This window comes from Poecile atricapillus, chromosome 1 (genome assembly GCF_030490865.1).
Source record: "Poecile atricapillus isolate bPoeAtr1 chromosome 1, bPoeAtr1.hap1, whole genome shotgun sequence".
NCBI lineage: Eukaryota > Metazoa > Chordata > Aves > Passeriformes > Paridae > Poecile > Poecile atricapillus.
In genome coordinates, this window is record NC_081249.1 from 132951704 (window position 1) to 132972907 (window position 21204).

General features: G+C 47.3%; 1 protein-coding gene across 3 annotated transcripts in view; it reads left to right on the forward strand.

Moving 5' to 3' along the window:
- Positions 1 to 928: 928 nt before the first annotated feature.
- TMEM86A (transmembrane protein 86A) overlaps positions 929 to 21204 on the forward strand; it is a 29127-nt gene continuing 8851 nt past the window's right edge. For all 3 annotated transcript variants that reach the window (XM_058846168.1, XM_058846177.1, XM_058846159.1), the window contains exons 1-2: positions 929 to 1229; positions 16814 to 17078. In XM_058846168.1, coding sequence (XP_058702151.1) covers positions 1209 to 1229; positions 16814 to 17078 — 286 coding nt within the window. In that variant the 5' untranslated portion in view covers positions 929 to 1208. The remainder of the gene's footprint in view (positions 1230 to 16813; positions 17079 to 21204) is intronic.

Consider the following 21204-nt stretch of genomic DNA (forward strand, 5'->3'; position numbering starts at 1 on the left):
AAAACTTGTGAGTTTTACAGGTAAAGTGGCTTTCTGCATCCTTAACTATTAATCCTCAAGTGAAAACAAATGAAACGTAGTCCCAGGGTCACTTTAGTTAAAGTCTGAGCTGATATATCCCATCTCTCGAATCCCACATTAAATGTTCCTTGCCTTGCCTTTGTGCCAACACCAACATTTTTGCAGCCTCTGAATGACCTTGGCAGAAGGATGAGGATGGGGATGTAAGCTGGGAGGGACCCAGTCCTGGGACAGGGGCCATTAGCAGGCACTGGCAGCGGGAACACGGCTGGAAAGTACAGCCAGTGCCGCAAGGAAAAGGGTTTGCTAAGGACCTCTTAAGATGGAGATGATGGGAAGTGTTAAGGGGGAAATTGTGAAACAAGAAAAGCCCCTGAAAAGAAAAAAATATGGGGCGGTGGAGACTCAAGGAGGAGTCCTTGCAGGAGAAAGAGTGGCAGGCCGCAGGGGACTGTGCAAGAAACAGGGATGTGAAAGAGAGGGCAGGAGCAAGAGCAGCAGGCGGGGAGCCACAGGAGAGAAGCCGGAGCGGGGGTGTGCGAGCACAGGCAGGGGACCAGGTGTGCGGGGAGCGGAGCCGAGACGGGATGGGCCAGGGAGAGAGCGAGGCTAAGGGGTGCGCTGCCCAGCGCCCGGTACCGCCGGTGCCAGCGCCGCTGAAGCTCGGCAGCGAAGGACGCTGTCCCGCCCGGGGCTCCGCACCCGCGGGGCGCTGCCGGGCCGGAGCCCCCGGGGAGCGGGCTCTGGCAGCGCTGCTCAAGGGACCGCCGAGCCCGGCGACAGCGTCGGCGCGGAGCGGCCCCGGCGCTCCCGGGGCTCGGCACGGCCCCGCGGCCGCCCCGCTGCGGCCGCCCCCGGGGAGGGGCAGCGGCACGGCCCGGCCGCTGCCGGCTGCGAAGGGCGCCCGGCCAGGAGGCGGAGGCGCCGCTGACGCCGCCGGGGCCGGGGCCGAGCGAGGCGCTCACCCTCCCGGCAGCGGGCCCGGGATCGGCGCCGCCCGCCCGGGGCCGGTCCGGGGCCGCCCCCTCCCTCTCCCCGCAGCGCATTCGCCGCGGGGCCCCTCTCCAGTGACGTCAGCGCCGCCTAAAAAAGCGCCCCGGCAGGCGGGCAGGGCAGCGGGCTGGGCAGCGGCCACCGCGGCGACAGCGACAGCGGCCACAGCAGCAGCGCGCCCCGCCGCCGCCGACATGGTGTCCCCCGTCACCGTGGTGAGTGCGGGCCGCGCGGCGGGCGGGCGGCGGGGCCCGCGCCCCTTCCCACGGGCTCCCGGCCGTGTCCCCGCTCCCGGCCATGTCCCCGCTCCCGGCCGGTGCCCTCCCACCCGCTCCCCGGGCGCTGTCCCCCAGCTCGGCGGGCGCTCCTCTCCTCCCGCCGCCGGGAACGCGACCACTGGCGGTCCCCCGGGATGCTCACCCCGGCCTCCCCGGCAGCTGTTGCTCCAGCGGTGCGCCTGCCCGGGCGGCTCTCCGCTGCGTCCTCCTCTTGTCGTGTGTGTTTGCAAAAACATCTCCGGTACATCTGCTCTACGTGCACTGCCTCTGCTCAGAGCGGCGCTGCCCAGCTGCCCGGGGCTCGCGTCGCGGCAGTGCCCGGCAGCATCCTCCTGTCCCCGCGGCCTCCCTTGCCCTCGCAGGCACCTCTGCCTCGCCATCCGGAGGTGGCTTTGCTGTCCAGGTCCTGGTTTGGGCTGAGGCATGTATTGAGCCCCGAGTGGGGCAGACCTTTCCATAGGTTGGGTGACCTCTCTCTGAGACCTCTCGTCTGTAAGTCAGTCTGGCACTTCCACCACCTAACGACGTGAGATTGGGATTGGTGTCACCTGCCTGTCTCATGGGGAGTCACGATGCTTACTTAATGTAACCAGCAATAAGGTAGCAACTCACTGCTGTCCTGTCAGTTGGTGATGCGTGCAGCAGAACTCTTGGATTGATGGAACCAAGCTGGTAACTGAAGGAGCTGTGGCTTGTGCAGCAATACGAGGAACTGTCCCTGCAGGTGAACAGGGGCTGTTTCAATGCTGAAAGAACTGCCAGAACAGCAGAGAAGCAGAGAAGCTGCACTGTTAGACGTGCGGCTTTGCATATTTTGCATGTTCCCCTTTCTATTTCTTTGTTGGAATACCCCAGCAGACTTAACACATGCTGTAAAGATAACTCTTGGTGGGAAAGTGTCCTGGTGCTCTGCTGCAGCACGGAATACCTACTGCTGGTATCCTGGTTCCCTGCTGATCCATTCTCATCTTGTTTTGAAATACTTTGGTTAAGCCAGGCTGTTGCATACTCTCTGGAAGGTAGAAATGTCCTGATCTTAACCCACAAAGCTGGTGTTCAAAACTGAAATTGCTTTGCCTGTTCTGCACAGCAGGTTGTATTGTCTGATAGTTCAGATGAATTTTCCCCCAGTTATTAACATGTACCTGGTAAGTTCATCAGCAGCCTGGGAATGACTTTTATCTCTAGAGACAGAGGGAAGTAGCTTGGAAATTATAACTTTGTAGTGCCAAATGCTTTTTTTTTTTTTTTCCTTTGGTGTTTTTCCAAAATAGTTATAAAAGTTCGGTATCTTTGTGCTTCTGTGCCATAAACTAAATTTGTCCTTCAGTAATGCTTTTGGTTATAATGAATTGTCTATGTGTATCTTGGAAGTAAAATCTCATATTGAGACAGTACTGGAATGGCTCAGAAAGTGACAGTTTGCAGAAAGCAGTACTTGGCTATTGCGATAGTGCATCAGGGTGGTCTTGCAGAGTGTTATTTCAACTGAGTTTTGAGGCAAATGACTAAAGCACGAGTAGGTGTTGGGAAGGGTCTAGGGATTTCAGACAGGAAGGCTTTAGAAAGGTAAACTGGGGAGGAAAATGAAAAACCCCTTATTTTCTCACTTGCCCTTTTGACATATAACAAAGCACATTTCTGCTCTGGCTGTATCCCTGACATGTGAACAATTTATTTTTCCAAATGCAACTAATGAAGGTGTGAAGCTATGGGGAGCTGGAGGGACAATAAGACTGGGAGCTGTGACCAGAGCTCTAGCTGTTTGCCATTGCTGTGGAAGGTGAGAGGGGAGGGTGACTGATCCTCCACGCAGCTCACAAAAAAAAGAGCTGCAAGGCTTCAGCAATTTTTTGCACATCTCCGTCGGTGCTTGTCCTGTCGCTGTCCCTCTGACTGAGTGCACCGTGCTGCCCCATGCTGGGAAGGGCGGCTGGGATCGGTGTCGTGTGGCAGCCTGTGCTGCCCAGGAGTGTGGTGTGGCCCTTGCACAGCTGAGGGTGAGGAGCAGGATGGCTGTACAGCTGGTGGGCTCCCTCCAGCAAGTCTCTTGCTGAGGGGAAGGGCAGTGGCCATCGGTCTGGCCACAGCTGGGTACGCGCCTTGGGGCCCAGCCCTTGTCTCTGTACTGCACTGCCTTTGCTGCATAGATAGACTGGGTCTTTGGAGCCAGCATGGATACCACTGCCATGGCACGATGGGGAGATTCTCTGGAGGGGCAGCACCTGAGGCATAATCAAATTAGCCAGAGGAATTGATTTGTCTGTAGTGTATGTCCTCTCCCAGCACACTGCAGCACCAGCTTCAATGGGGAGAACACTAGGAGAGCACATCTGAGAGTGACAGGATTTTTCTTGCCACTCTCAAAGTGATGGCCTTTGTACAGTACTGCAGCAGGTGGCCCTGGCTGCTTACACACAGTCTGCTCTCCTGCTTCTCCCCCTATTTCCTTCCTTAAGGACACTCTTTTAACAAGAGTCAAAACCCATGATCTCCAAGTGTGCTGTACAACCGATAGTGAGAAGGAATCACGCAATGAGGCATGGTCCATGGAGAGGATCAAGCTTGGACTGCTTGTTTGTGCTGGCTGCCAGGTGTGCATCATTGCCTGGAGGGTTTGGAATGTCTGCTTGGTGCACATGGAGAGACCACAGCAGTGTGCAGAGCTTGTCAAGCTGTGGTGTCTGATGCTGCACAATTCATCTGTGCTGAGCGGGGAATATGGCCACAAATAAACAAGTCTGGTGCCAAAGTACCTTTTAACATATTGTGCCAGGTCCTCAGTTGGGATAAAGCTCTGGAGTCCTGCTGATATTAGAGTCTAGACTTGCATGGTGCTGGGCTGTGGCAGGGAAGACGCATTTGTCTGCCTTCCTGTTCCATCTGGTGAATGATTCTCATTCTGGTTAAAAGTCACCTTGGAGGGAAGCTTTCACTGCTTATGCTGCTAGGCAAGCAGGAGCATCCTGCTTCAAAATTGTTATTCTTCATACTGCTCTGATTAAGAGCTATTTTTTCTGCATAAAGCCATGTGGGCTGAGAGCCTGCAGTTGGAGCACAGTATTGATAAATAGCATGTTTGCTTCATGGATATGTGAGGTTTAATTCCATTTTTGTTCAGTCATCACTGGTCCCACCTTAATAGAAGAGCACTCGTTAGTGACTTTTGTCCAGCTCCCCAACACTGTTGTCTAAGCAGTTTTTAGTGTGAGCTTGTGGGAGATAGCTCGTGCCCTAAGGACCTTTCTGCCCAGCAGGCACCACAACTGCAGGAGCCACAAGTGTGCAGGAGATGAGCCCAGAGACATGCAGTCATTCTGACATTTACATAACGCTCCTTGCCCAAAGGGACCCTATTTTGTCCCTAAAGTTAGGACTAAACAGTGTAGGGCTTCACAGCACTTCAAGGAAAACAGGGCATGGGAAATACAGGTATTAATTAGCTGAAGGTAGATCTCTTTGGGGGGAAGTCATAGTTGATATCAGTGTGTCTTTTAGAGCAAGATGAACTAGGGGCTCTCATCCTTAAACCATTCCCTCCACACCCAACTTGTACTCAGCCTAGCACAGCCATATGTGTGAGCCATATGAGAGACAGGTGAAACACTCTTTGGGACAGATTATTGCCCAGAATTTATATCTTAACAATCCCCATCCCTTCCCTTTCATCATCTGGTGTATTTGCACTTTTAAACAGAGATAGCTGAGTTGGGAAAGAATAGGTTGTTTTGACTGCATGAAGGAAGTGGAGCCTTCAGCCCTGTCCCTTCTGGGAAGCAGCAGCACCCTCCTGAGAGCAGCCCTTGTCAGCCCTTGGAAAAGATGCAGAGTGTCACTGGGACAGAGTATAAAAGTGATTTGCAAAAACTGGGAAAAATACCTGAAAGGTACAGTCTGGAAAGATATTCACCAGCAAGAAATATGGAATAGGGCTGGAGGACTGGGTGAGTATTATGCATGGGTATGGTGCATGGGTATGGAAACCTGATGTAAATCATGTTGCTTAGAGACTCTGCACTATGGGCAATTGTAGCAGTAGTAGGTCTAAGCATAGTTTTAAAGGTTTATTATTAGAAGTGGTACTCCATAATCCTCAAACTTCTGCTGAAAACAATAAAACCAGATCACACTGGAACTATTTCAGCCTTTGCTTCTTAAAGAAGATGTATTGTTTCTCCGTTAATGAATGAAATGTTAGCAACCGTCTAAGTTAGAAGTAACTCTTTTGGTTAATTTTACTTGTTCTCCATTTATAATGCAACGTTGTTGCTTTCATTGTAATTTCCCCCATTACTTAAATGCATCATAAACTGGGATTTTATTATGCAGGAGGCTTGTAGACATGCACATTTATATAATGCATAGACAATTGTGGAAATATGACTCTACTATAGAAAACAAGCCAATGTAAGTGAATGAAAGAAAATATTTCTAAACATCTGAGCTCACTGAAGAAAGGGAGGGACTCATCACCTTAGCAAAGATTAGCTGGATCTTAGTAACATTTATGTCAGTCCCACCTTTTGGGAGAAGCCTATAAACTTTGGTCTCACTGACCAAAAAGCTGTGCTGATTTGTGCCAGCTAAAGCCCAGGCATAGTGTTACATGCCACGATTTATTTTTTCAGACTGAACTTGCGCATTCTTGCTGTGACATTGACATTCTTTGCTGTAGCTGTTGCTAGGGGAGGGTGGGCTAGCACAGCCTGCAAAGTGCGGGCTTCTCTCACGCTCTTCCCAGTGCCAGGGAGGGAGCATTAAGCAGGCAGTGCTGATCACTGCTGCAGGCAGTGCTCTGGATTAAAGGCTTCATTAACCCAAGTGTGTCACTCAAGGCACACATGTCTGTTGTTCAAAGTGTGCTTTGAGCGTTAAGATTGTGGGTCCAGTTCAGAGGTCTGTACTTACACGTAATTCCTCTAAAAGGACAGAGATGCATTTCTTCCATTCTCTTTTCCTGCCCAAGTATCTCTATCCAAAATACACTGTGTGCGGCAGAAGAGCCAAAGTTATCTTCTCTGTGGGTAACTTCATAGTGCTGAGGAAATAATAACTCCAGTGAAATTAGACTCTTAGAAAAAGATGGCATCAGGAACCCATCTTCTGCTAGCATGTGGAAACTCTTGAACAGCAAAAGGATTATTAGTTACATAACTCCCGTCCCTCCTGGAGGCCCAAGTGGTTATTATATCACCACTTAATTTTCTACTGTCCTTCATGTCACACAATGCCCAGTAGACTTGTCATTGCAGTAGAGATGTAGATTTTGCTTATTGCAGCATACACAAAATAAGGGTGATGGTTATTCCTTCTTCTTGCCCCCTTGTGCCCTTCCTATAGTCACTTCTTGTACTGCCATAATCTAAATAGCATTTCAGCTAATGACAGGTTTCTGTGTGACAAATGTGCCTGTCTAGAGCACCCCTCCAAATAATGCTGGACGTGAACAAGTATCCAGGTGACACAGCACAGAACACCGTGTCTAGGAGTTTACACACCACCAGAGCTGAAAGGCAGTAGATGGGCTGGGCAAGAGCTTTCCTGAAGATTTCAGGTGGGCTGGGCTGGGAAGGATTTCAGACACCAGCACAGCCCAGGGGCTCACACTGCAGCCTCTGACTCAAGAGTTGCACAGATGCAGTTTCACTCCGAATAAATGCAACTTGTGTCTATTCTTGCGTTGTCAGTGTGGCAAGGCTGTCTCTTGTATTGCAAGTCTGCCTGTTAGTGAGGATGGTGGCTCTTTTGATTCACTGTGCTGCAATCCTGTGGAAATGCCTTGTTTCTACCAGCAGGCTAGTCTTCTCCCAAAAATTAATTCCTGTAGATTACTGCAAAATATGTTCTTGCCAAGACTAAGAAAAGATGAGACAGCCCTTGTTACTGAATTGGCCTTGAGACTTTTGTCAAGTTTGAACGAATGGTAATGTTTCATGTTCTGCTTCTCACCAGATACCAGCTTTGGAGGCAGATATGGCATGAGGCATTAAATTTCCTGTTATGTATCAAAATGAGTGCCTTTCTGCTGGTCACAAGCAGCCTCTGATTGAGTCATTGCTTGAGACTGAGGGAAGGTTGACCTTAAGCCAGCTGCTCATTTTTCAGCACATTCTAGGCACACCAGACAGATGCTCAGATTTACGTGCCTCCCATGGCTTCAGCAGAACTGGGCTGAGGCCATGGCTTGGCTACTGTATCCCTATTTGCCTGTGTCTTTGATTTGCTTAGGATATGGATAGCATATGGATAGTGCTGACTTTTGCTCCATTACAGGAGGAACTAAGCAAGTTTTATAGCTTTTCCCTGCAACCCTCATATATAAGAGGGGTGTGATGACAAGGTTATCTCTTAACTAATGTTTTAATTGAAGTTTCCACTTTGCTTGGTTGCGTCTCTGGATTTGCACCCTCAATATAAAAGCATAATCTTGGTAAGCAGCTGCACACTCATTTGTGAGAGTGTCTGTATTTGTTTATGCAGCCTGAGTACAGCAGGGGTTTTGCTAGTAAAAGCCTTGGTGTATCAGTGTGAGTCCTGGAAGTGTGTGTTAGTGTTTGTGCAGGTTAGTGTTTGCACCTGCCCACTCCATGTCTGTTGAGACTGGCTGGGAAGATCCAACTTGTCTTCAGGTAAGTTGTGTCTGATACTTACTTTTCCAGGTCACAGCATCTTGACACAAGAACAGATATTGGAAATAAAATCTGTGGTTCTGCTGTCATCTTTTGACCTTACCACTCTCCTGTCTCTTAAGCATATTGATCTCATGATAACATGAGGAGGGCTGCTGCTTTTTTGTAAGGTATCAGAGCAGCATCTCTCTAAATACACATCTTTAGTGGGATTCATTGCTTTTTTTCCCTTCTGATTTTCTTTTTATATCTTTATTTCACAAGCTTTCAACCTGCAGGATATGATACATAGGTAGAGTAAAGCTTTTCATTCAGCTTCCAAATAGTCCCTCCTGGGCTTCCTAGCACAGCCCTATTTGCCTTTGCTGGTTTTGTTGCAGCCCCTTGTGAGGATTCATACAGCAAAAGTCTCTCGTGCAGAGCTGAGAGCTCTCCCAGACACTGGCAGCCACCTTCCTCTCCTGTTTCAGTTCTTCCTTCCTGTTCCTTTTTCCAAAAGCCTCACCTCTGCCAAGTGTGCACCAATCTGTTGTGTGTGCCAGAAAGGTGAGCTGCAAAAGTGCCTTTTGAATGCCTGAGGTGGTTTCACCCTTGGCATGACTTTGGCAGTGGCTGGTACAGCCTCTCTTGTACCACCTGCCTTCTGGGCTGCACTAGTGGCTCTTTAGCTGCTCCTGCAAAGGGCTGTGACAGCACCAGTGCCTGCAACGCCCTTCATTTAGACCCACTTTATTCCCCACAGATTGTAGGTAAAACATTTCTCTGCTGAAGAGGTTGCGTCTGAATGGAAGGGCCTCCCTTCCCTCACAAATACCAACCCCTGGTGGCAAAGCAGTGAGGGGCAGGGTAGAGCTTTGCCAAGTGCCCATGTTCCCCGAGTACACATTCTTCCGTGTGTCCCTGCTGCCACAGCGAAATGGCAGAGTGGCTGGGGCTCTCCAGCAAGCACAGAAATGTTGCAGTGGGTTGTGGGGTGCAAATAGTGCTGGAGATGGGAGAGTGCAGGCAGGAGATGGATTTCAGCCCTGGGAACAAAGCAGTCTCTATGCAGATCCCTCTCTGTTATTACCTGGAGATTCAGCCTGCTCTTGGTGCTGACAAGGAAAGAACTGACAGCTCTCCCTGGGGTATTTTATTTTGGGTCTGCACCAGGGACTGGAGAGAGGCTTCAGTTTTGCCACACAGCTCTGGGGGCAGATGTCAGTGAGTGGCACTTGTCTGTAGCAATAGACCTTGCAAGGGGGTGCTGCTTTTTGCTGTGGCTCTGTGCCTTGCAGCTTGCACACTGGGTTTACCTAAAACTGCTTCTTCCTGGGTAACAGAAGTCTGCACTGCCTTTCACAGAAAAGTGTGATATAAATAACAATGAGTCTCCTGAGAGCAAGTGCTTGTAGTCTGGAAGCCTTCCCCAGGATAAGCTGTGGAGACTTTTCTATAAGCAGTAGAAATTTTTTGTCTGGATTCTAGTGTGACAGGACAAATAACTGCCCCTTCTCATCCTGAGGGGAATTGCCTGGGATAGGTGCCGACTGTGCATTTCAGGGTGCTGGCTACCTGGATCCTGAAATTCCCTGTGGTTTCACAGCCTCCTCCTGATGTCCAGGGTAGCAGTAGGGATATGGCCCCACCTGACCTCACTCAAGAGAACGGTTCGTGCCCTTGCTGGGGCAGTGCTGCAGCTCTGATGAGCAAAATAAAAAGAGACCCATTGTACTTCAGGTTTTTAAGCATCTGCAAGCCATTCTTTTGTGAGTGTTACAGCAAAGGAAATGTTTGGAGAGGCTTGCTTTCTGCTACACAAAAAAGGAAGATCCGGAATCCCAGGAGGGAAAAGCAATCTTTGCTCTGAGATAAGATGCTTTCAGGCAAATAGTGTATTTTTGCTTTCATTTCTGAGAACCACTGAACTACCCTGAAAACACTAGTCTATGACAGCCCCTGCAGGCCTGAAGAGACTTTTGAATTCTCGACTAGTTTAATATTGTTACTGCTTGGCAGTGGCACATTATTGACCATACTCTCCAAAGCTGCTGACAGCTACAGCATTGCTAGAGATGTGGAGTCAATCATTATTGCTGCAGGTTAAGAAGAGGTTTTTAAAATAGCCCTACTTGTGGTCCTGTGCCAGTCTGGTAGACAGGAGAGATGATTGGTAATGGAAAAAAGCAAAACCACCTCCCAAAAACAAACCCTTCAAAAATATGTCAGGATGAAATGTATTAGTCTATAATTTTTTATGAGTTAACATTTGCTAAAGAAAGGCTTCACCACTTTGGAGACTCCCCTGCAGTCCCAGAAAGCCAAGGGCAGGTACCTCAGTGACTCTGTAAGGTATTGGTGGGTGTTGCAGTACCTGGCTTTGCCTGGCCTGATTGCAGTAGGTCCTGGGTGGTGCAGGAAGGTTCCAGAGACACCATTGCATAGCTCATCAGCCAAGCTAACAAGATTTCATCTTCTATTCAGTACAGGAGATATCTTTTATGGATACTGTAACTTCCTTAACTGCTGGAGGGAACACCCTGGTCCAGAGTCTCAAGACAGCTTTGGGCAATGACATGGTTTAAAAGGCAGAAGTAGGAAGTAAAAGAAGCAGGAGTGGGCTCCTCTTGCAATATGTGGCACAAGCAGTGCCCTGATGCAGTGAGGTTATTTCCTTGGCTCCAGAACCTCCTTCATCTACTTTAGGCTCCTGAGGGACTGTTTCCTGACATTTCTAGAGTCTCCAACAAGGAGTCTTTTGAAGGCAAGACTCCAGTTTCCTATTTGTGACTTTTTTACATACCGTGTGTCTGCAGATGCATGTTTTTTATCTCACAGGCGTAGCAGCAGAGAGCTGCGATGTCCAAGAGCTCCCAGGTCACAGTCTGGCCTCGTCAGCAGCCCTGGGAGCGTGATCAGTGTGACTGTTCAGCACCCAGCGTGTTTTACATTCTTCTTCCTTAAGCACCTGACGACAAGATGGGGCTGCGGTTTTACTTACACTGCAAAAGTGGTGTGTGCAATCTCGAGTCACTGCCACTGCCACAGCATGAGGAGCCTCTGAATGAGTGTTTCCCAGCTCTCCTGACACAAACCAGCCCATTTTTGATGCTCAGCTGCTGCTGCTCAGCTGGGTGGCTGCGCCGTGCCCCGCGGTGCCCGGGCGTGCTGCCTCGCTGCAGGGGCTGGAGCTGCCATCCCACCTGCAAGAGGCTGGCAAACATTGCCCTGCTGCCAGGCATCTGCAGGGAACCTTGTGCTGCAAATTTCCTCCCTTCTCTCTGCATCTGAGGGGAAGTCACTCAGCTGGAAGCACCCTCGGTGCTGGCAGGTTTTCATCCCCTCTGTGACTAATCTGGAGGTTCGGTTGAGTGTTAATATTGCGTATCATTTTGACTTGGTGGTGAAAATAAGTTTTGTTGTGGTTCCTTTTCCTGCATGCAACTGTGTCTGGAGCAGCCCAGCCACGCACAGGGGCCCTTGTTAGATGCAAGTTTGATTGATCCTCACCCACTGCCTGCTCCTCTGTGCCTCCACCAAAGGGTGACTTTTCTGGTGCCAAGAATTTGTACAGCAATATAGCTGAGTTCACCACCCAAGAACTGTGAGGGCCCGTGCCAATTTTTTAATTGTATTTTTCTGGCAGATAGCTACAGCTTGGTCTTAAGAAAAAGAAGTCAAGTACTTCTAGCTCTCAAGCCTCTGTTAGTCTGTTGTGGAGCAAAGCTTGGAAGTACAGCTGGACCCTACTTTGCTTAACTGAGGTGGGGAAGAGAGTACCCAGACTGCTGGGGTAGAGGGAGGAGTGATGGAAGCCAACAGATCAATGCTATTTTGCAGGAGTTTAAGAGACCCTGGGTGTGGAAGAGCTGCTTTGGACATTCACATGTCTGAGCTGGGAGGATGGTCCTTTTGCAGGCTGGAAGTGTTCAGGCAGAGCCCTGTTACTTTTGGCTTGTGCTGAACAACAGAGGCTCCTGTCAGACAAATCCATGATTTTTTGACCCTTGCAAACAGGTCTGACTGAACAGCTGAGCATTGAGTTTCACTGCATTACCCTTGTGGGAGAAACTGAGGCCCTGGGTTATGCTGGGGAGTGCCAGAGGCTGCAGTAAAGACCTGGCAAAACTCATTGCATGGCATAAGCATGACGGGAGGATAATCAAATTCTCCCACATGCAAAACATGTACCATCTTCTGGGTGATTTATTTGCTATTTTACAAATCCGTTTTAGATGTAGCCTCTACAGTCTTGTCTCCACTTGTGGGGAGGAGGGTTTATCTATCATCCTGAATTTCCTGCAGCACATGGAGCCTGTTCAGGTGCCATCTGCCTTAGATGCTTGGCCCTTGGCATCTCCAACACAAACATAAACCCTTCTATTAATTGCAAAGATATGTTGCACCAACACAGTATTTCAGGCAGGTTGACTGGCTGGTTCAGTGACTCTTCACCACCCTCCATAACAAGCACTTATTTTCTAAATTTTATTTATTAGGAGTAAGCTGGGACATGTACAAGCCAGTTCCTTCCCTGACAAATGGCAATAGACAATCGGTTGTCCCCCAGGAGTGTGTTCCTGCAGGAGAGCAGAGCTGGATAGCCTTGCAGAGAGCCACATGTTCTAGGCAATGAGAAGCAAGGGCCATGGGCTTGCAGTGGCAGCAAACATGGCAACAAAGCCAAATCAATATTTACTGGCACGCAACTGGGGGTGAGAGCTATTGTCACAGTAGGGAAGAACCAAAGCAGGATCCACAATGCTGGATGCCAAAAGCCAGGAGGAGCAGCTCAGACACAAAATGGTACAAGGCTGATGGGAGGGCTTGGTGGAGGACAACAGCCCAGCTTTTTTTGGCGACTGCATACAGTTGTGCTCAAGTGCTGCTCAGTAGAATAGCTGGGGTATTTTTTTACAGCATTTTTTCTGGAAAGCAGCACTTTGCAGCCCGGTGGGTGTGAACCATATCCCCACAGCAGGTTGGCACTCAGCTGGTGTCTGTGTACTCAGTTTCATTGCAGGCTGATGTAGGGGCTTTGCAGAGAGAAGAGCATTTGTTGATACTCCACATGGTTTCCTAGGACCAGTGCAAAGCTTAGGAACAGTAAACTCTGTCCAACTTTAGCAGTTCAATGCCAACAAGCTTCTGATGTTCTTCTCTACCTCAAGGAAAATGTCTCCCTCCCTGTGGCAGCTGGATTTGCTTTCCCACTTGTGATATAGATACAGAAAATTGGCTCCTAAATGTTAAAGAAAATCAGGGCACTGTCTTATGAATGCAGCTGTTCCTCTGTGGATGGGGCTTATTCTGGAGAAGAGGAGCCAGGTGTAAATCTTTTGGCTTGGTTGTGCACCTGCAGCAGTCAGAACAGGCTGTATACAGCAGTATTTCAATCTGGAGCAGAATGAGTACAGAGAAAACAAGAAGGGATCCTGTAAACCTGTGAACAGCTAGGGAGGTGGATATCCAAGCTCCGAGCCTCCAGAGAGCTGCATGTGCCAGTACCATGTTCTGTTTGAAGACTGCAGAATCACAGAATGGTTGAGATTGGAAGAGACCTCTGGAGATTATCTGGTACAAAGTCTCTTGGTGAGAGCCAAGACACATCTTCCTCCTAATCTGCCAGAGTCTTGGAGGGTTTCATTTGATTTGATTGGATACAGATAATTTAATAAGTAATACTTCTACTGTAATTCTACAAATACAGAGATAGTGGCTTTACAGCACTTTAATTTTTAGAGACTCTAAGTAACTTCATAGCCATAGCACTTGAGAAAAAGCTCTAAATTATGCTCAGTTTAGAAATCCAAATCTTGGAAATACTGCCTTGTTTTTACATTCAAGATATTTTCTGTACTGCATTTCAGCACAGAGTAAATTAGCAGTGGCAGGAGAAAAGATTTGGAAAGAAAAAATGCAGTAGAATTTGTAATGAAATGGCAAATCCCAGCTTAAAGCTGTGACAATCACACACACTAGCAAAAAGGATCTTGTCACCTCCATCAAGTGCTTCTTTTTCCAGCCCCATGGTGCAGCCCCATCTCACATTCTGCCTCTGAGACACAGGGACAAATGGGTGGTTTAATCCAATTTATCCACGCAGACAAGAAATAATGTTCCCCTTCCCTGTGGTACAGCAAGTCCCATCATGGATTGTATGCTTGGCTTTCCTCAATCCACAGCTTCCAGTCATGTTGGTACATGGTTTTCCAATACCAGTCTTGACTTGTCCTTCAGGTGGCAAATTGCCCCATCACTTCTTTCAAAGCCTCAGCCACATGACCAAACAGAGGATAAGCCCCACCCTCACTCTCTGGTTGCCTCAGTTTTTCTTGGAGGACTTTTCCAAAGTATTTCCAATCTTGGTTAGAGCAATAAAAGGGGCTTCAGTGAGCTGCAGCATTCAGTGGTGGGCGTGGTTGGAAATAACTCATCTGAAGTATACGTGGAGAAAAAGGGTTAAGAAATAAAGTGTCAATGATGAGAAGCCTGTAGGTCTAGAAGTGTGAGATCACTCTTACATGAGAGTGCTGTAACTCTTGTGCATGAAAAAATCCTCAATTATTATTGAGATGGAAATAATACAAATCATTCTGAAATAAAGCTGTCTGGGCTTGCAAAATTCTCATTCAGATTGTGAGAAAAGGTAATTTTAAGCTTACCAAGCAAACATAATCATTCTGCACAAGTTTGTAGCCTAGCTTCAGTAAGGGAAGGTTCCTGGGGAAATGACAAGTGTAATTAAAACCTGTCTCATCATGTGTGCACACAGGAGAGGTGGGCAAGCTGTGATGGTAATTGTAACTGCTCCTAGCAGGTGTTTTTCTGTTAATATGAGGTATTAAATAACCATGTTTACCAACCCAAATACTCTCCTGTATGCTTCTGTGCACTCTTTCCCCTACAATACTTGATAGTTCCCAGGCAACCCCAGTATTGTGAGGAGACTACATGGGTTTTTATGACTTTTATTTCAAGTTCATTTGCTATTTGCTGCCAAAATTTTCCCAGGGAACACAGACAAGAAGTGGTAAATGGTGATTAATTTAGACAGCCTAAGTAGAGGACTCACGACGGCTCCCCATGTAATACAAGAAAGTTAACGGCTTGCTGATGTCCTTTTGTTAGGGAATTGTGTAGCCTGCTTGTTTAATGGAGTGTTTAAAAATTGTGTTGGCAATAGTCTATGAATAATGTATGATGAAATACCTTACTGCCAAGAAACTGCTGATATGCTGGGGAAATTTCCATCAGATGTGAGAAAAATTTTCAAGGCACTGTCTTCTTGGGATGCCCTTTATTTATAGCCTCACTGCTTCAGAGATTGCATTCCCTTTTTAGATGCTGCATGTGAAGATACCCTCCACTGCATCTGCCTCTGTATTCCAACTCCACCTGACTCCATTTGCTTGTAAAAGCTCTGGATTTTTTTTAAGATTAGGCTTTATCACCTGAGCACTGTAAGCATGGAATATTTCCTATGCAGTCTTCACCTGTTCTAGGTATCTGCACCAAGGCACCCTGCATCAAAGGAAGATGCACACTGGTCATTACAATGTCCCATGATGCAGGAAGCAGAAAAAGGGTCAAGTTATTTGGGGAAAAAAAACCAAAGCAGACAAGTTGGACTTAACAGTGTGAAATCAGTTTGGATGCCTCTAAATTTTCCGGATTTTTTGGATGCCTTCTAATTTCCTCCAGTGCAGGAGGCCTCTGTGTGCTTTGGCCATGAGTAGTGGGAAGTTTTTATGATACATAGCAAATAGATCTTGCTTGACCAAAGAAATGAGAAAAATGAGGGTGAACCCTTGCTTTCAGGGGAGCTCTGGGGGTTGCACTGCCTTAGGTGCAAGAGGAAACAGGCCTTCTCTAAGACTCTAGGACATAGCTCAGGCAGGCATGGAAGCAGTTACAGTCTTTTCCTTTGCTCCTTGTTTTCGTCCTCAGCTCTTCTCCAGGAGAAAATAAAATAATAGCTTTGTTTCTCACGTGGACTTTTCCCCACCTGCACTGAAATGCAGAAAGGAGGGCAGGTGAACACAATATATATCACTGTGCAGAGTGGTCTCAGCTGTTTGTCAAGAGCAGACCCAGCTTGTGGAGCCCGTAGCTGTGTGGCCTGACCCTGCTGTGGTTTTGTTAGGAGTAGCCAAGTGCTCGTGCTGCATTTTTGTGTCTGTATTTACACAGCAGAGCCCTGAGTCAAAACATTTCCTGCAATGTGGGTACTGTATTATTAGTGTAATGCTAGAACAAAGCCACACAAGTTTGATGTTGTTATTAGTCAGCCGAGGAAGTGACATCCTCACCTGGGAGGTTGATGTGTTGGACTTCGATGCTCGTGATGCCAACAGCAAGCTCCATGCATGAGGCTACAGGGCAGGGGAAAGAATAGCTTAGGAGAGAGGTTGTATCCTCAGGGTGATCTGCAACTGGCTAAGCAGGAGGATTTGTGAAAATGGGAGAGATTTGTGCCTTAACTGGTTTGTTTGCTGCTGGGATATATCTGGTGATGCTCTATTTTCACAGCTTCTGGAAAGGTGTATATAAAAGGGGTTAGCCTAAACACAAGATAGGTGGCAATGAGCACCAGAGGAGTTTGACTAATGGGTTAAATATTTTCAGTGGAACAAATAAAGAGAAAAGGTTCTAAAAACTTCCTCCAAATCCACCACCCAAAGCTCATCCTGCCAACTGAGAAGTGTTTTCAGCAGAGAGGGTCACAAAGGTCTAGGCAGAGCATCATGGTCAAGTTCAACCAGCATTTCTTGGGGCAGGAATACTGCCAGCTGACAGTATACGGAAGAGCAACTTTCAAAGGGAAGGGGCCAGTTCTGTTATGAAGTTTATTCCACCGATGCTTCTGATGATCCTATTAATTTCTTGTTTTTTAATGTTTGTTTTCTTTAGGTGAAGAGTGAAGGCCCCAAACTGGTCCCCTTCTTTAAAGCCACTTGTGTCTATTTTGTCCTCTGGCTGCCAACTTCTAGCCCCTCTTGGTTCAGTGCCCTCATTAAATGCCTGCCCATCTTCTGCCTGTGGGTTTTCCTTCTGGCTCATGGGATTAACTTCTTAGTGTCACACCGGAGTGCCAGCCGCATCCTAGCGGGACTCATATTCTCGGCTGTGGGAGATGCCTTTCTCATCTGGCAGGAGCAGGGCTACTTCATTCATGGTGAGTACAGTGTCAGTCCTAAACGGAGGCCACAATGCCCAGCTGTTACCCTCTTTATTTAGTAATGAGTTGCTGGGACACATGTTTTGTTTATTCATGTACAGCTTAAGCCCCAGGTGCTGGGAAGCACTCATCCCTTGACTAAAATCCATCATGGTTTGAGGAATCACATAATGGATGAGTCTTTCTCTTGAGCTTCTCTTGAGGTTAGAGAGGTAATTGGGTCAGGCTGGGTTTCCTGGCATGTGTCACAGCATCTGGGCTGGATGGAGTTGGGAAGGTGGCATGCCAGCATCCCTCGGGAAGAGAAGGAAATGCTTGTGGCACCTGTCAGTTCCCATGAAGCTACGGGAAGTATTTACCTCCTGTCTCTCTGCAGGGAGATCTGTCAGCCCTTTGCTGTGAGGACTGGGGATGGAACATACTATGCAAAGGTCCTCAGTGGAGAACAAGTGGAGAGGACATTTATGTTTTGATAGACAAGCCCATAGCCTGGGGGAGGCATGAAGTGGATGACAGAAACCAAAGCAGCAGCAATCTTGTCCTACTTGCAGGTTCTTTAGTGTGAATCATGCAGCCTGTTGTACAAGACATAATAATCTGTTTTGCAAAACATTTTAATGATGGTCAATCAAGGACAAACCTTTCTGTAGTGTTCATGTCAGAGAAGACATTCTCTACAGAAAGATCCACATCTCTCAGAGCAAAATGAGCTTTTATTTTGCTAGTTTGCAGACTGGAACATAATGATTCAGAATTATCATTTAAAGCCACGTTGAACCTGCCTGCAGCAACTCCCTTCCTGGCCTTGGACTGTCACAAGAAATCAGCAGCAGTTGAGTCCTTCACTGAACTGACTGGTGGGGTTTCTGAAGTTAATTTAACCAGCACAGGGATCTCACATAACACCCACCATTAACTGGCTGCTGTGACTGTCCCACTAGAAAATGTGATGAGGGAACTTTCGTGACTTGTGCTGTTGTCAGCTCTGAAAGTCAAAGGTTTATTTTTTCCCCTCTCTCATGAGGTTAGCATTTAATTTTATTCTGGGATTCCCACAAGCTCTTTCTTTACGAGAAGGAAGTGTGTGCAGTGCCAGATATGAAAGGCCAAATGCTCTGAATCTGGTTTTAATCCTGCTTCCCATGGGCTTATCCCCATCCCATTAAAAGTTCATGTAAAAATGTTTACTGCTTTTGGTGGGGTTTGGATTAGGCCCTGAGGATTTGATCTATCTGGCTGAACCTTGGGCATGTTGCTGAGGAGCTCCAGCTTTCTTGAGGTGCCATCCTTTCTGTGTTGAGTGCTGACATTCCCACCAGTGGCCTCCTCCCAACAGGAGTACCTGGCTCAGTTGCCTCAGCCCAACTGGTTTTGCCTCCTGGAGTTGCTCCTTGAGCTATGGCTTGGAAAACATTCAAGGGCAATTCTCCCCATGACCATTTCCATGTACGGACTGTTCCGTGCTTCTCCATTCCCGTGTAGCTGGTACATCTCTGAGTTTCCTCTCCAAGTTAGTGCTAGAGGAAGGTTAACCAGTCACAGCAATTCAGCTTCTGGTTGATGTGCTTTAATATGCAAATGAGTCAGGTTTTCAAACCTAGTCTCACAACTGAGAAGTTTTGCTTTGTGGGTTTAGGAACATTTTTTCTTCCAAAGGAGAAGAAAGGCTCTGTTGGAGCATTTTGAAAATCTCAGCCCACTGAGCTACTACCTTTTGTAGGGAAGTGTTAATATTTGCATTTCAGATATAAGTAGATAAAGTGCAGTGCTGCACTTCTTTCTTCACTTTGCCTGCAAAATATATTTTCTCCTATTTAAAACTCATCAGGTTGCTGTTGCTTACAACTGACAGTATTTTTGATGTCATCAGTTGTGGGAATTTGAAATTTCAGGAGAGAAGAGGAAATACTGGATAAAAATGGACATTCTGTTCAATTTCTGCAGTTTTTGGACTGAAAAGGGTTGGAAACTGGGCTCATTTGAAAAGCTTTTGAGACAATGAGTTTATAAAAGGACGTTTGTTCATTACTTCATAGGGAAGTGAGAGCCTGGGAACCTACTCCTGGCACATTTGACTTTTTTTCATTTTTGCTGTTTCAGTCCACTAATAACACATTATTTTCTGACTACTGGCTTACTACATGTAGAAGATACTTTACAGTGTTAATAAAGGATATTATTAAATTATTAATTATTATAATTATATATACAATATAAATACAAATATAATTAATAAAATATCATATTATTATTGAATATTATTAAATACTCATCTCCTTTGATAGCAGGCACTTAGAAATAATTTATGCATTTGGTGAAGAAGACGGGGACTAGCAAAAAGCCCTTATTGCCAGCCTGAGGAAACCCAGAGGAAGAAAGTGGGAGAAAAGGGCTGATCTCCCTGATGTGGTTGAGAGGACCAAGCTAAAGGCTGAGAAATGAAAGAGAAATGCAGCCTGTTCCCTGTGCAGCCATCACAGATTTCCCCAGTTCCTGGCTTTGATTTGTGGGTGTTGAATGAGTAAACCTGGGAGCTGACTCTCTTGTTTGTCACCAACCTCACCACATATCACAAAACTCCTCCTGCATTTCCAGGCTCTTTGCTCCATCCTGTCCTCTCCTCCTCGCTGCCAGATGCCTGCATGAAGGACAACACATTCTTCAGTTCCCTGTTGCAGAATGCTCCTTATAATGCCACTGAAGAAAAAAACATTCCTCACTGCTAGGGCGACATACCCTCCTTCTCCTTACCACCTCCCTGGGCACTAACCTTTCCTGCACTATAACCCTATAAAAAGCTCTTGTCCTAAATCCCTTCTCAGTTTCTTCATTTTTCTGTCCATGAGGTGCCATAGCTCTGTGAAACATCAGGTTCTTGTTGTTCTCTTTTGTGCTTCTCTTCTTTCCCCTTCATGATGTCCATTTTCTCTAGTGTCACCCTGCAAAACATATCCCACCAGCCTCCCTCCCTTCTGTGGATTTCCTGCTCATGCCACCATGACTGAGTTCTCAGTGGGTGTCTGATCTGGTCCTCCCCAAAGGCAGGGAGACACTTCCACTTCTTTGAGCTGGCTCAACACAAGAGTAGTAGGAGGAAGCAACGTCTGCCAGCTGAAGGTTTTTGTGACTGTCCTTTACACCAGTGCATCATGTGTTACATTTGAACAAATGTCCTGCTGGAACACTCCTTTTCTTCATTTCATGCTTTAGAGTTACATGAAAACTTCCAGCTCCTCTAATAACCCTGCCAGGATAAAGCTGGAGAGCCTGCAGCTGCACCATGTGTGGGTCTGGGAACCCAGAAGACCCAAGGAGCTGGGCTCTGGTTTTGGCCCATTATCTACAGTTGTCATGACAGCTTGGAGGCAGCAGCTCTACCAACACATTGGGACATTTTTATGTCAAATGGATTAGTGGCAAGGGAATGACATATGGGCAGTACCTTCTAACACCCACATCTGGCATTTCTCAGGGGTGTTGCACTTCAAAGGCAAGCCAGCACTTTATTTTCCCTGACTGATGCCTGGTAAGGTTCATCTGAATCTTGCAGATAGCCATAAAATTGTTGGCAGATCACATTGGTGCAGTCCCTGAAATATGCCAGCTGCTTCTTTCCAGCTTAGGTTTCTCCCAGCTATGGGCAGAGATGGAGAAGCAGCCAGATTTAGTCCTCAAGTGCCTTTGGGTTTGTGGCTAAATACGGCCAAGCTTTGTGTTAGGGTTCAGAGGGATTAGTGTCTTTTGTCATGTTTTGGTCATACATTGCTGTGGTTCCAGTCTTCCTGTTCCACACGTGACCTATGAACAAAATAGTTAGAGGTCTTTGGTCTGCCTTGCTCCCAACCTTCTGCCAAAAGCAGGGGAAGAGGAACTACCTGAAAAACAAGATCAATTCCTCCAGCAGCTTAGTTCCACCTGGTTTCTCAGTGGAAAGGCTTTTGTTACAGCAGAGCTGTACTTGGCTGCAGCTGTAATTGTGCTGGGGCTTTTTTTAGGTTGGGGGCTTGGTGCTATGAGATGTATATCTCTACCATGTAGAGATTTTTTTAATAAAATGGACCCAGGTGGTCAGTATGGTTATCACTGGTAGCGTTACCGGTAGGTAACACTGCAAGGAATGTTT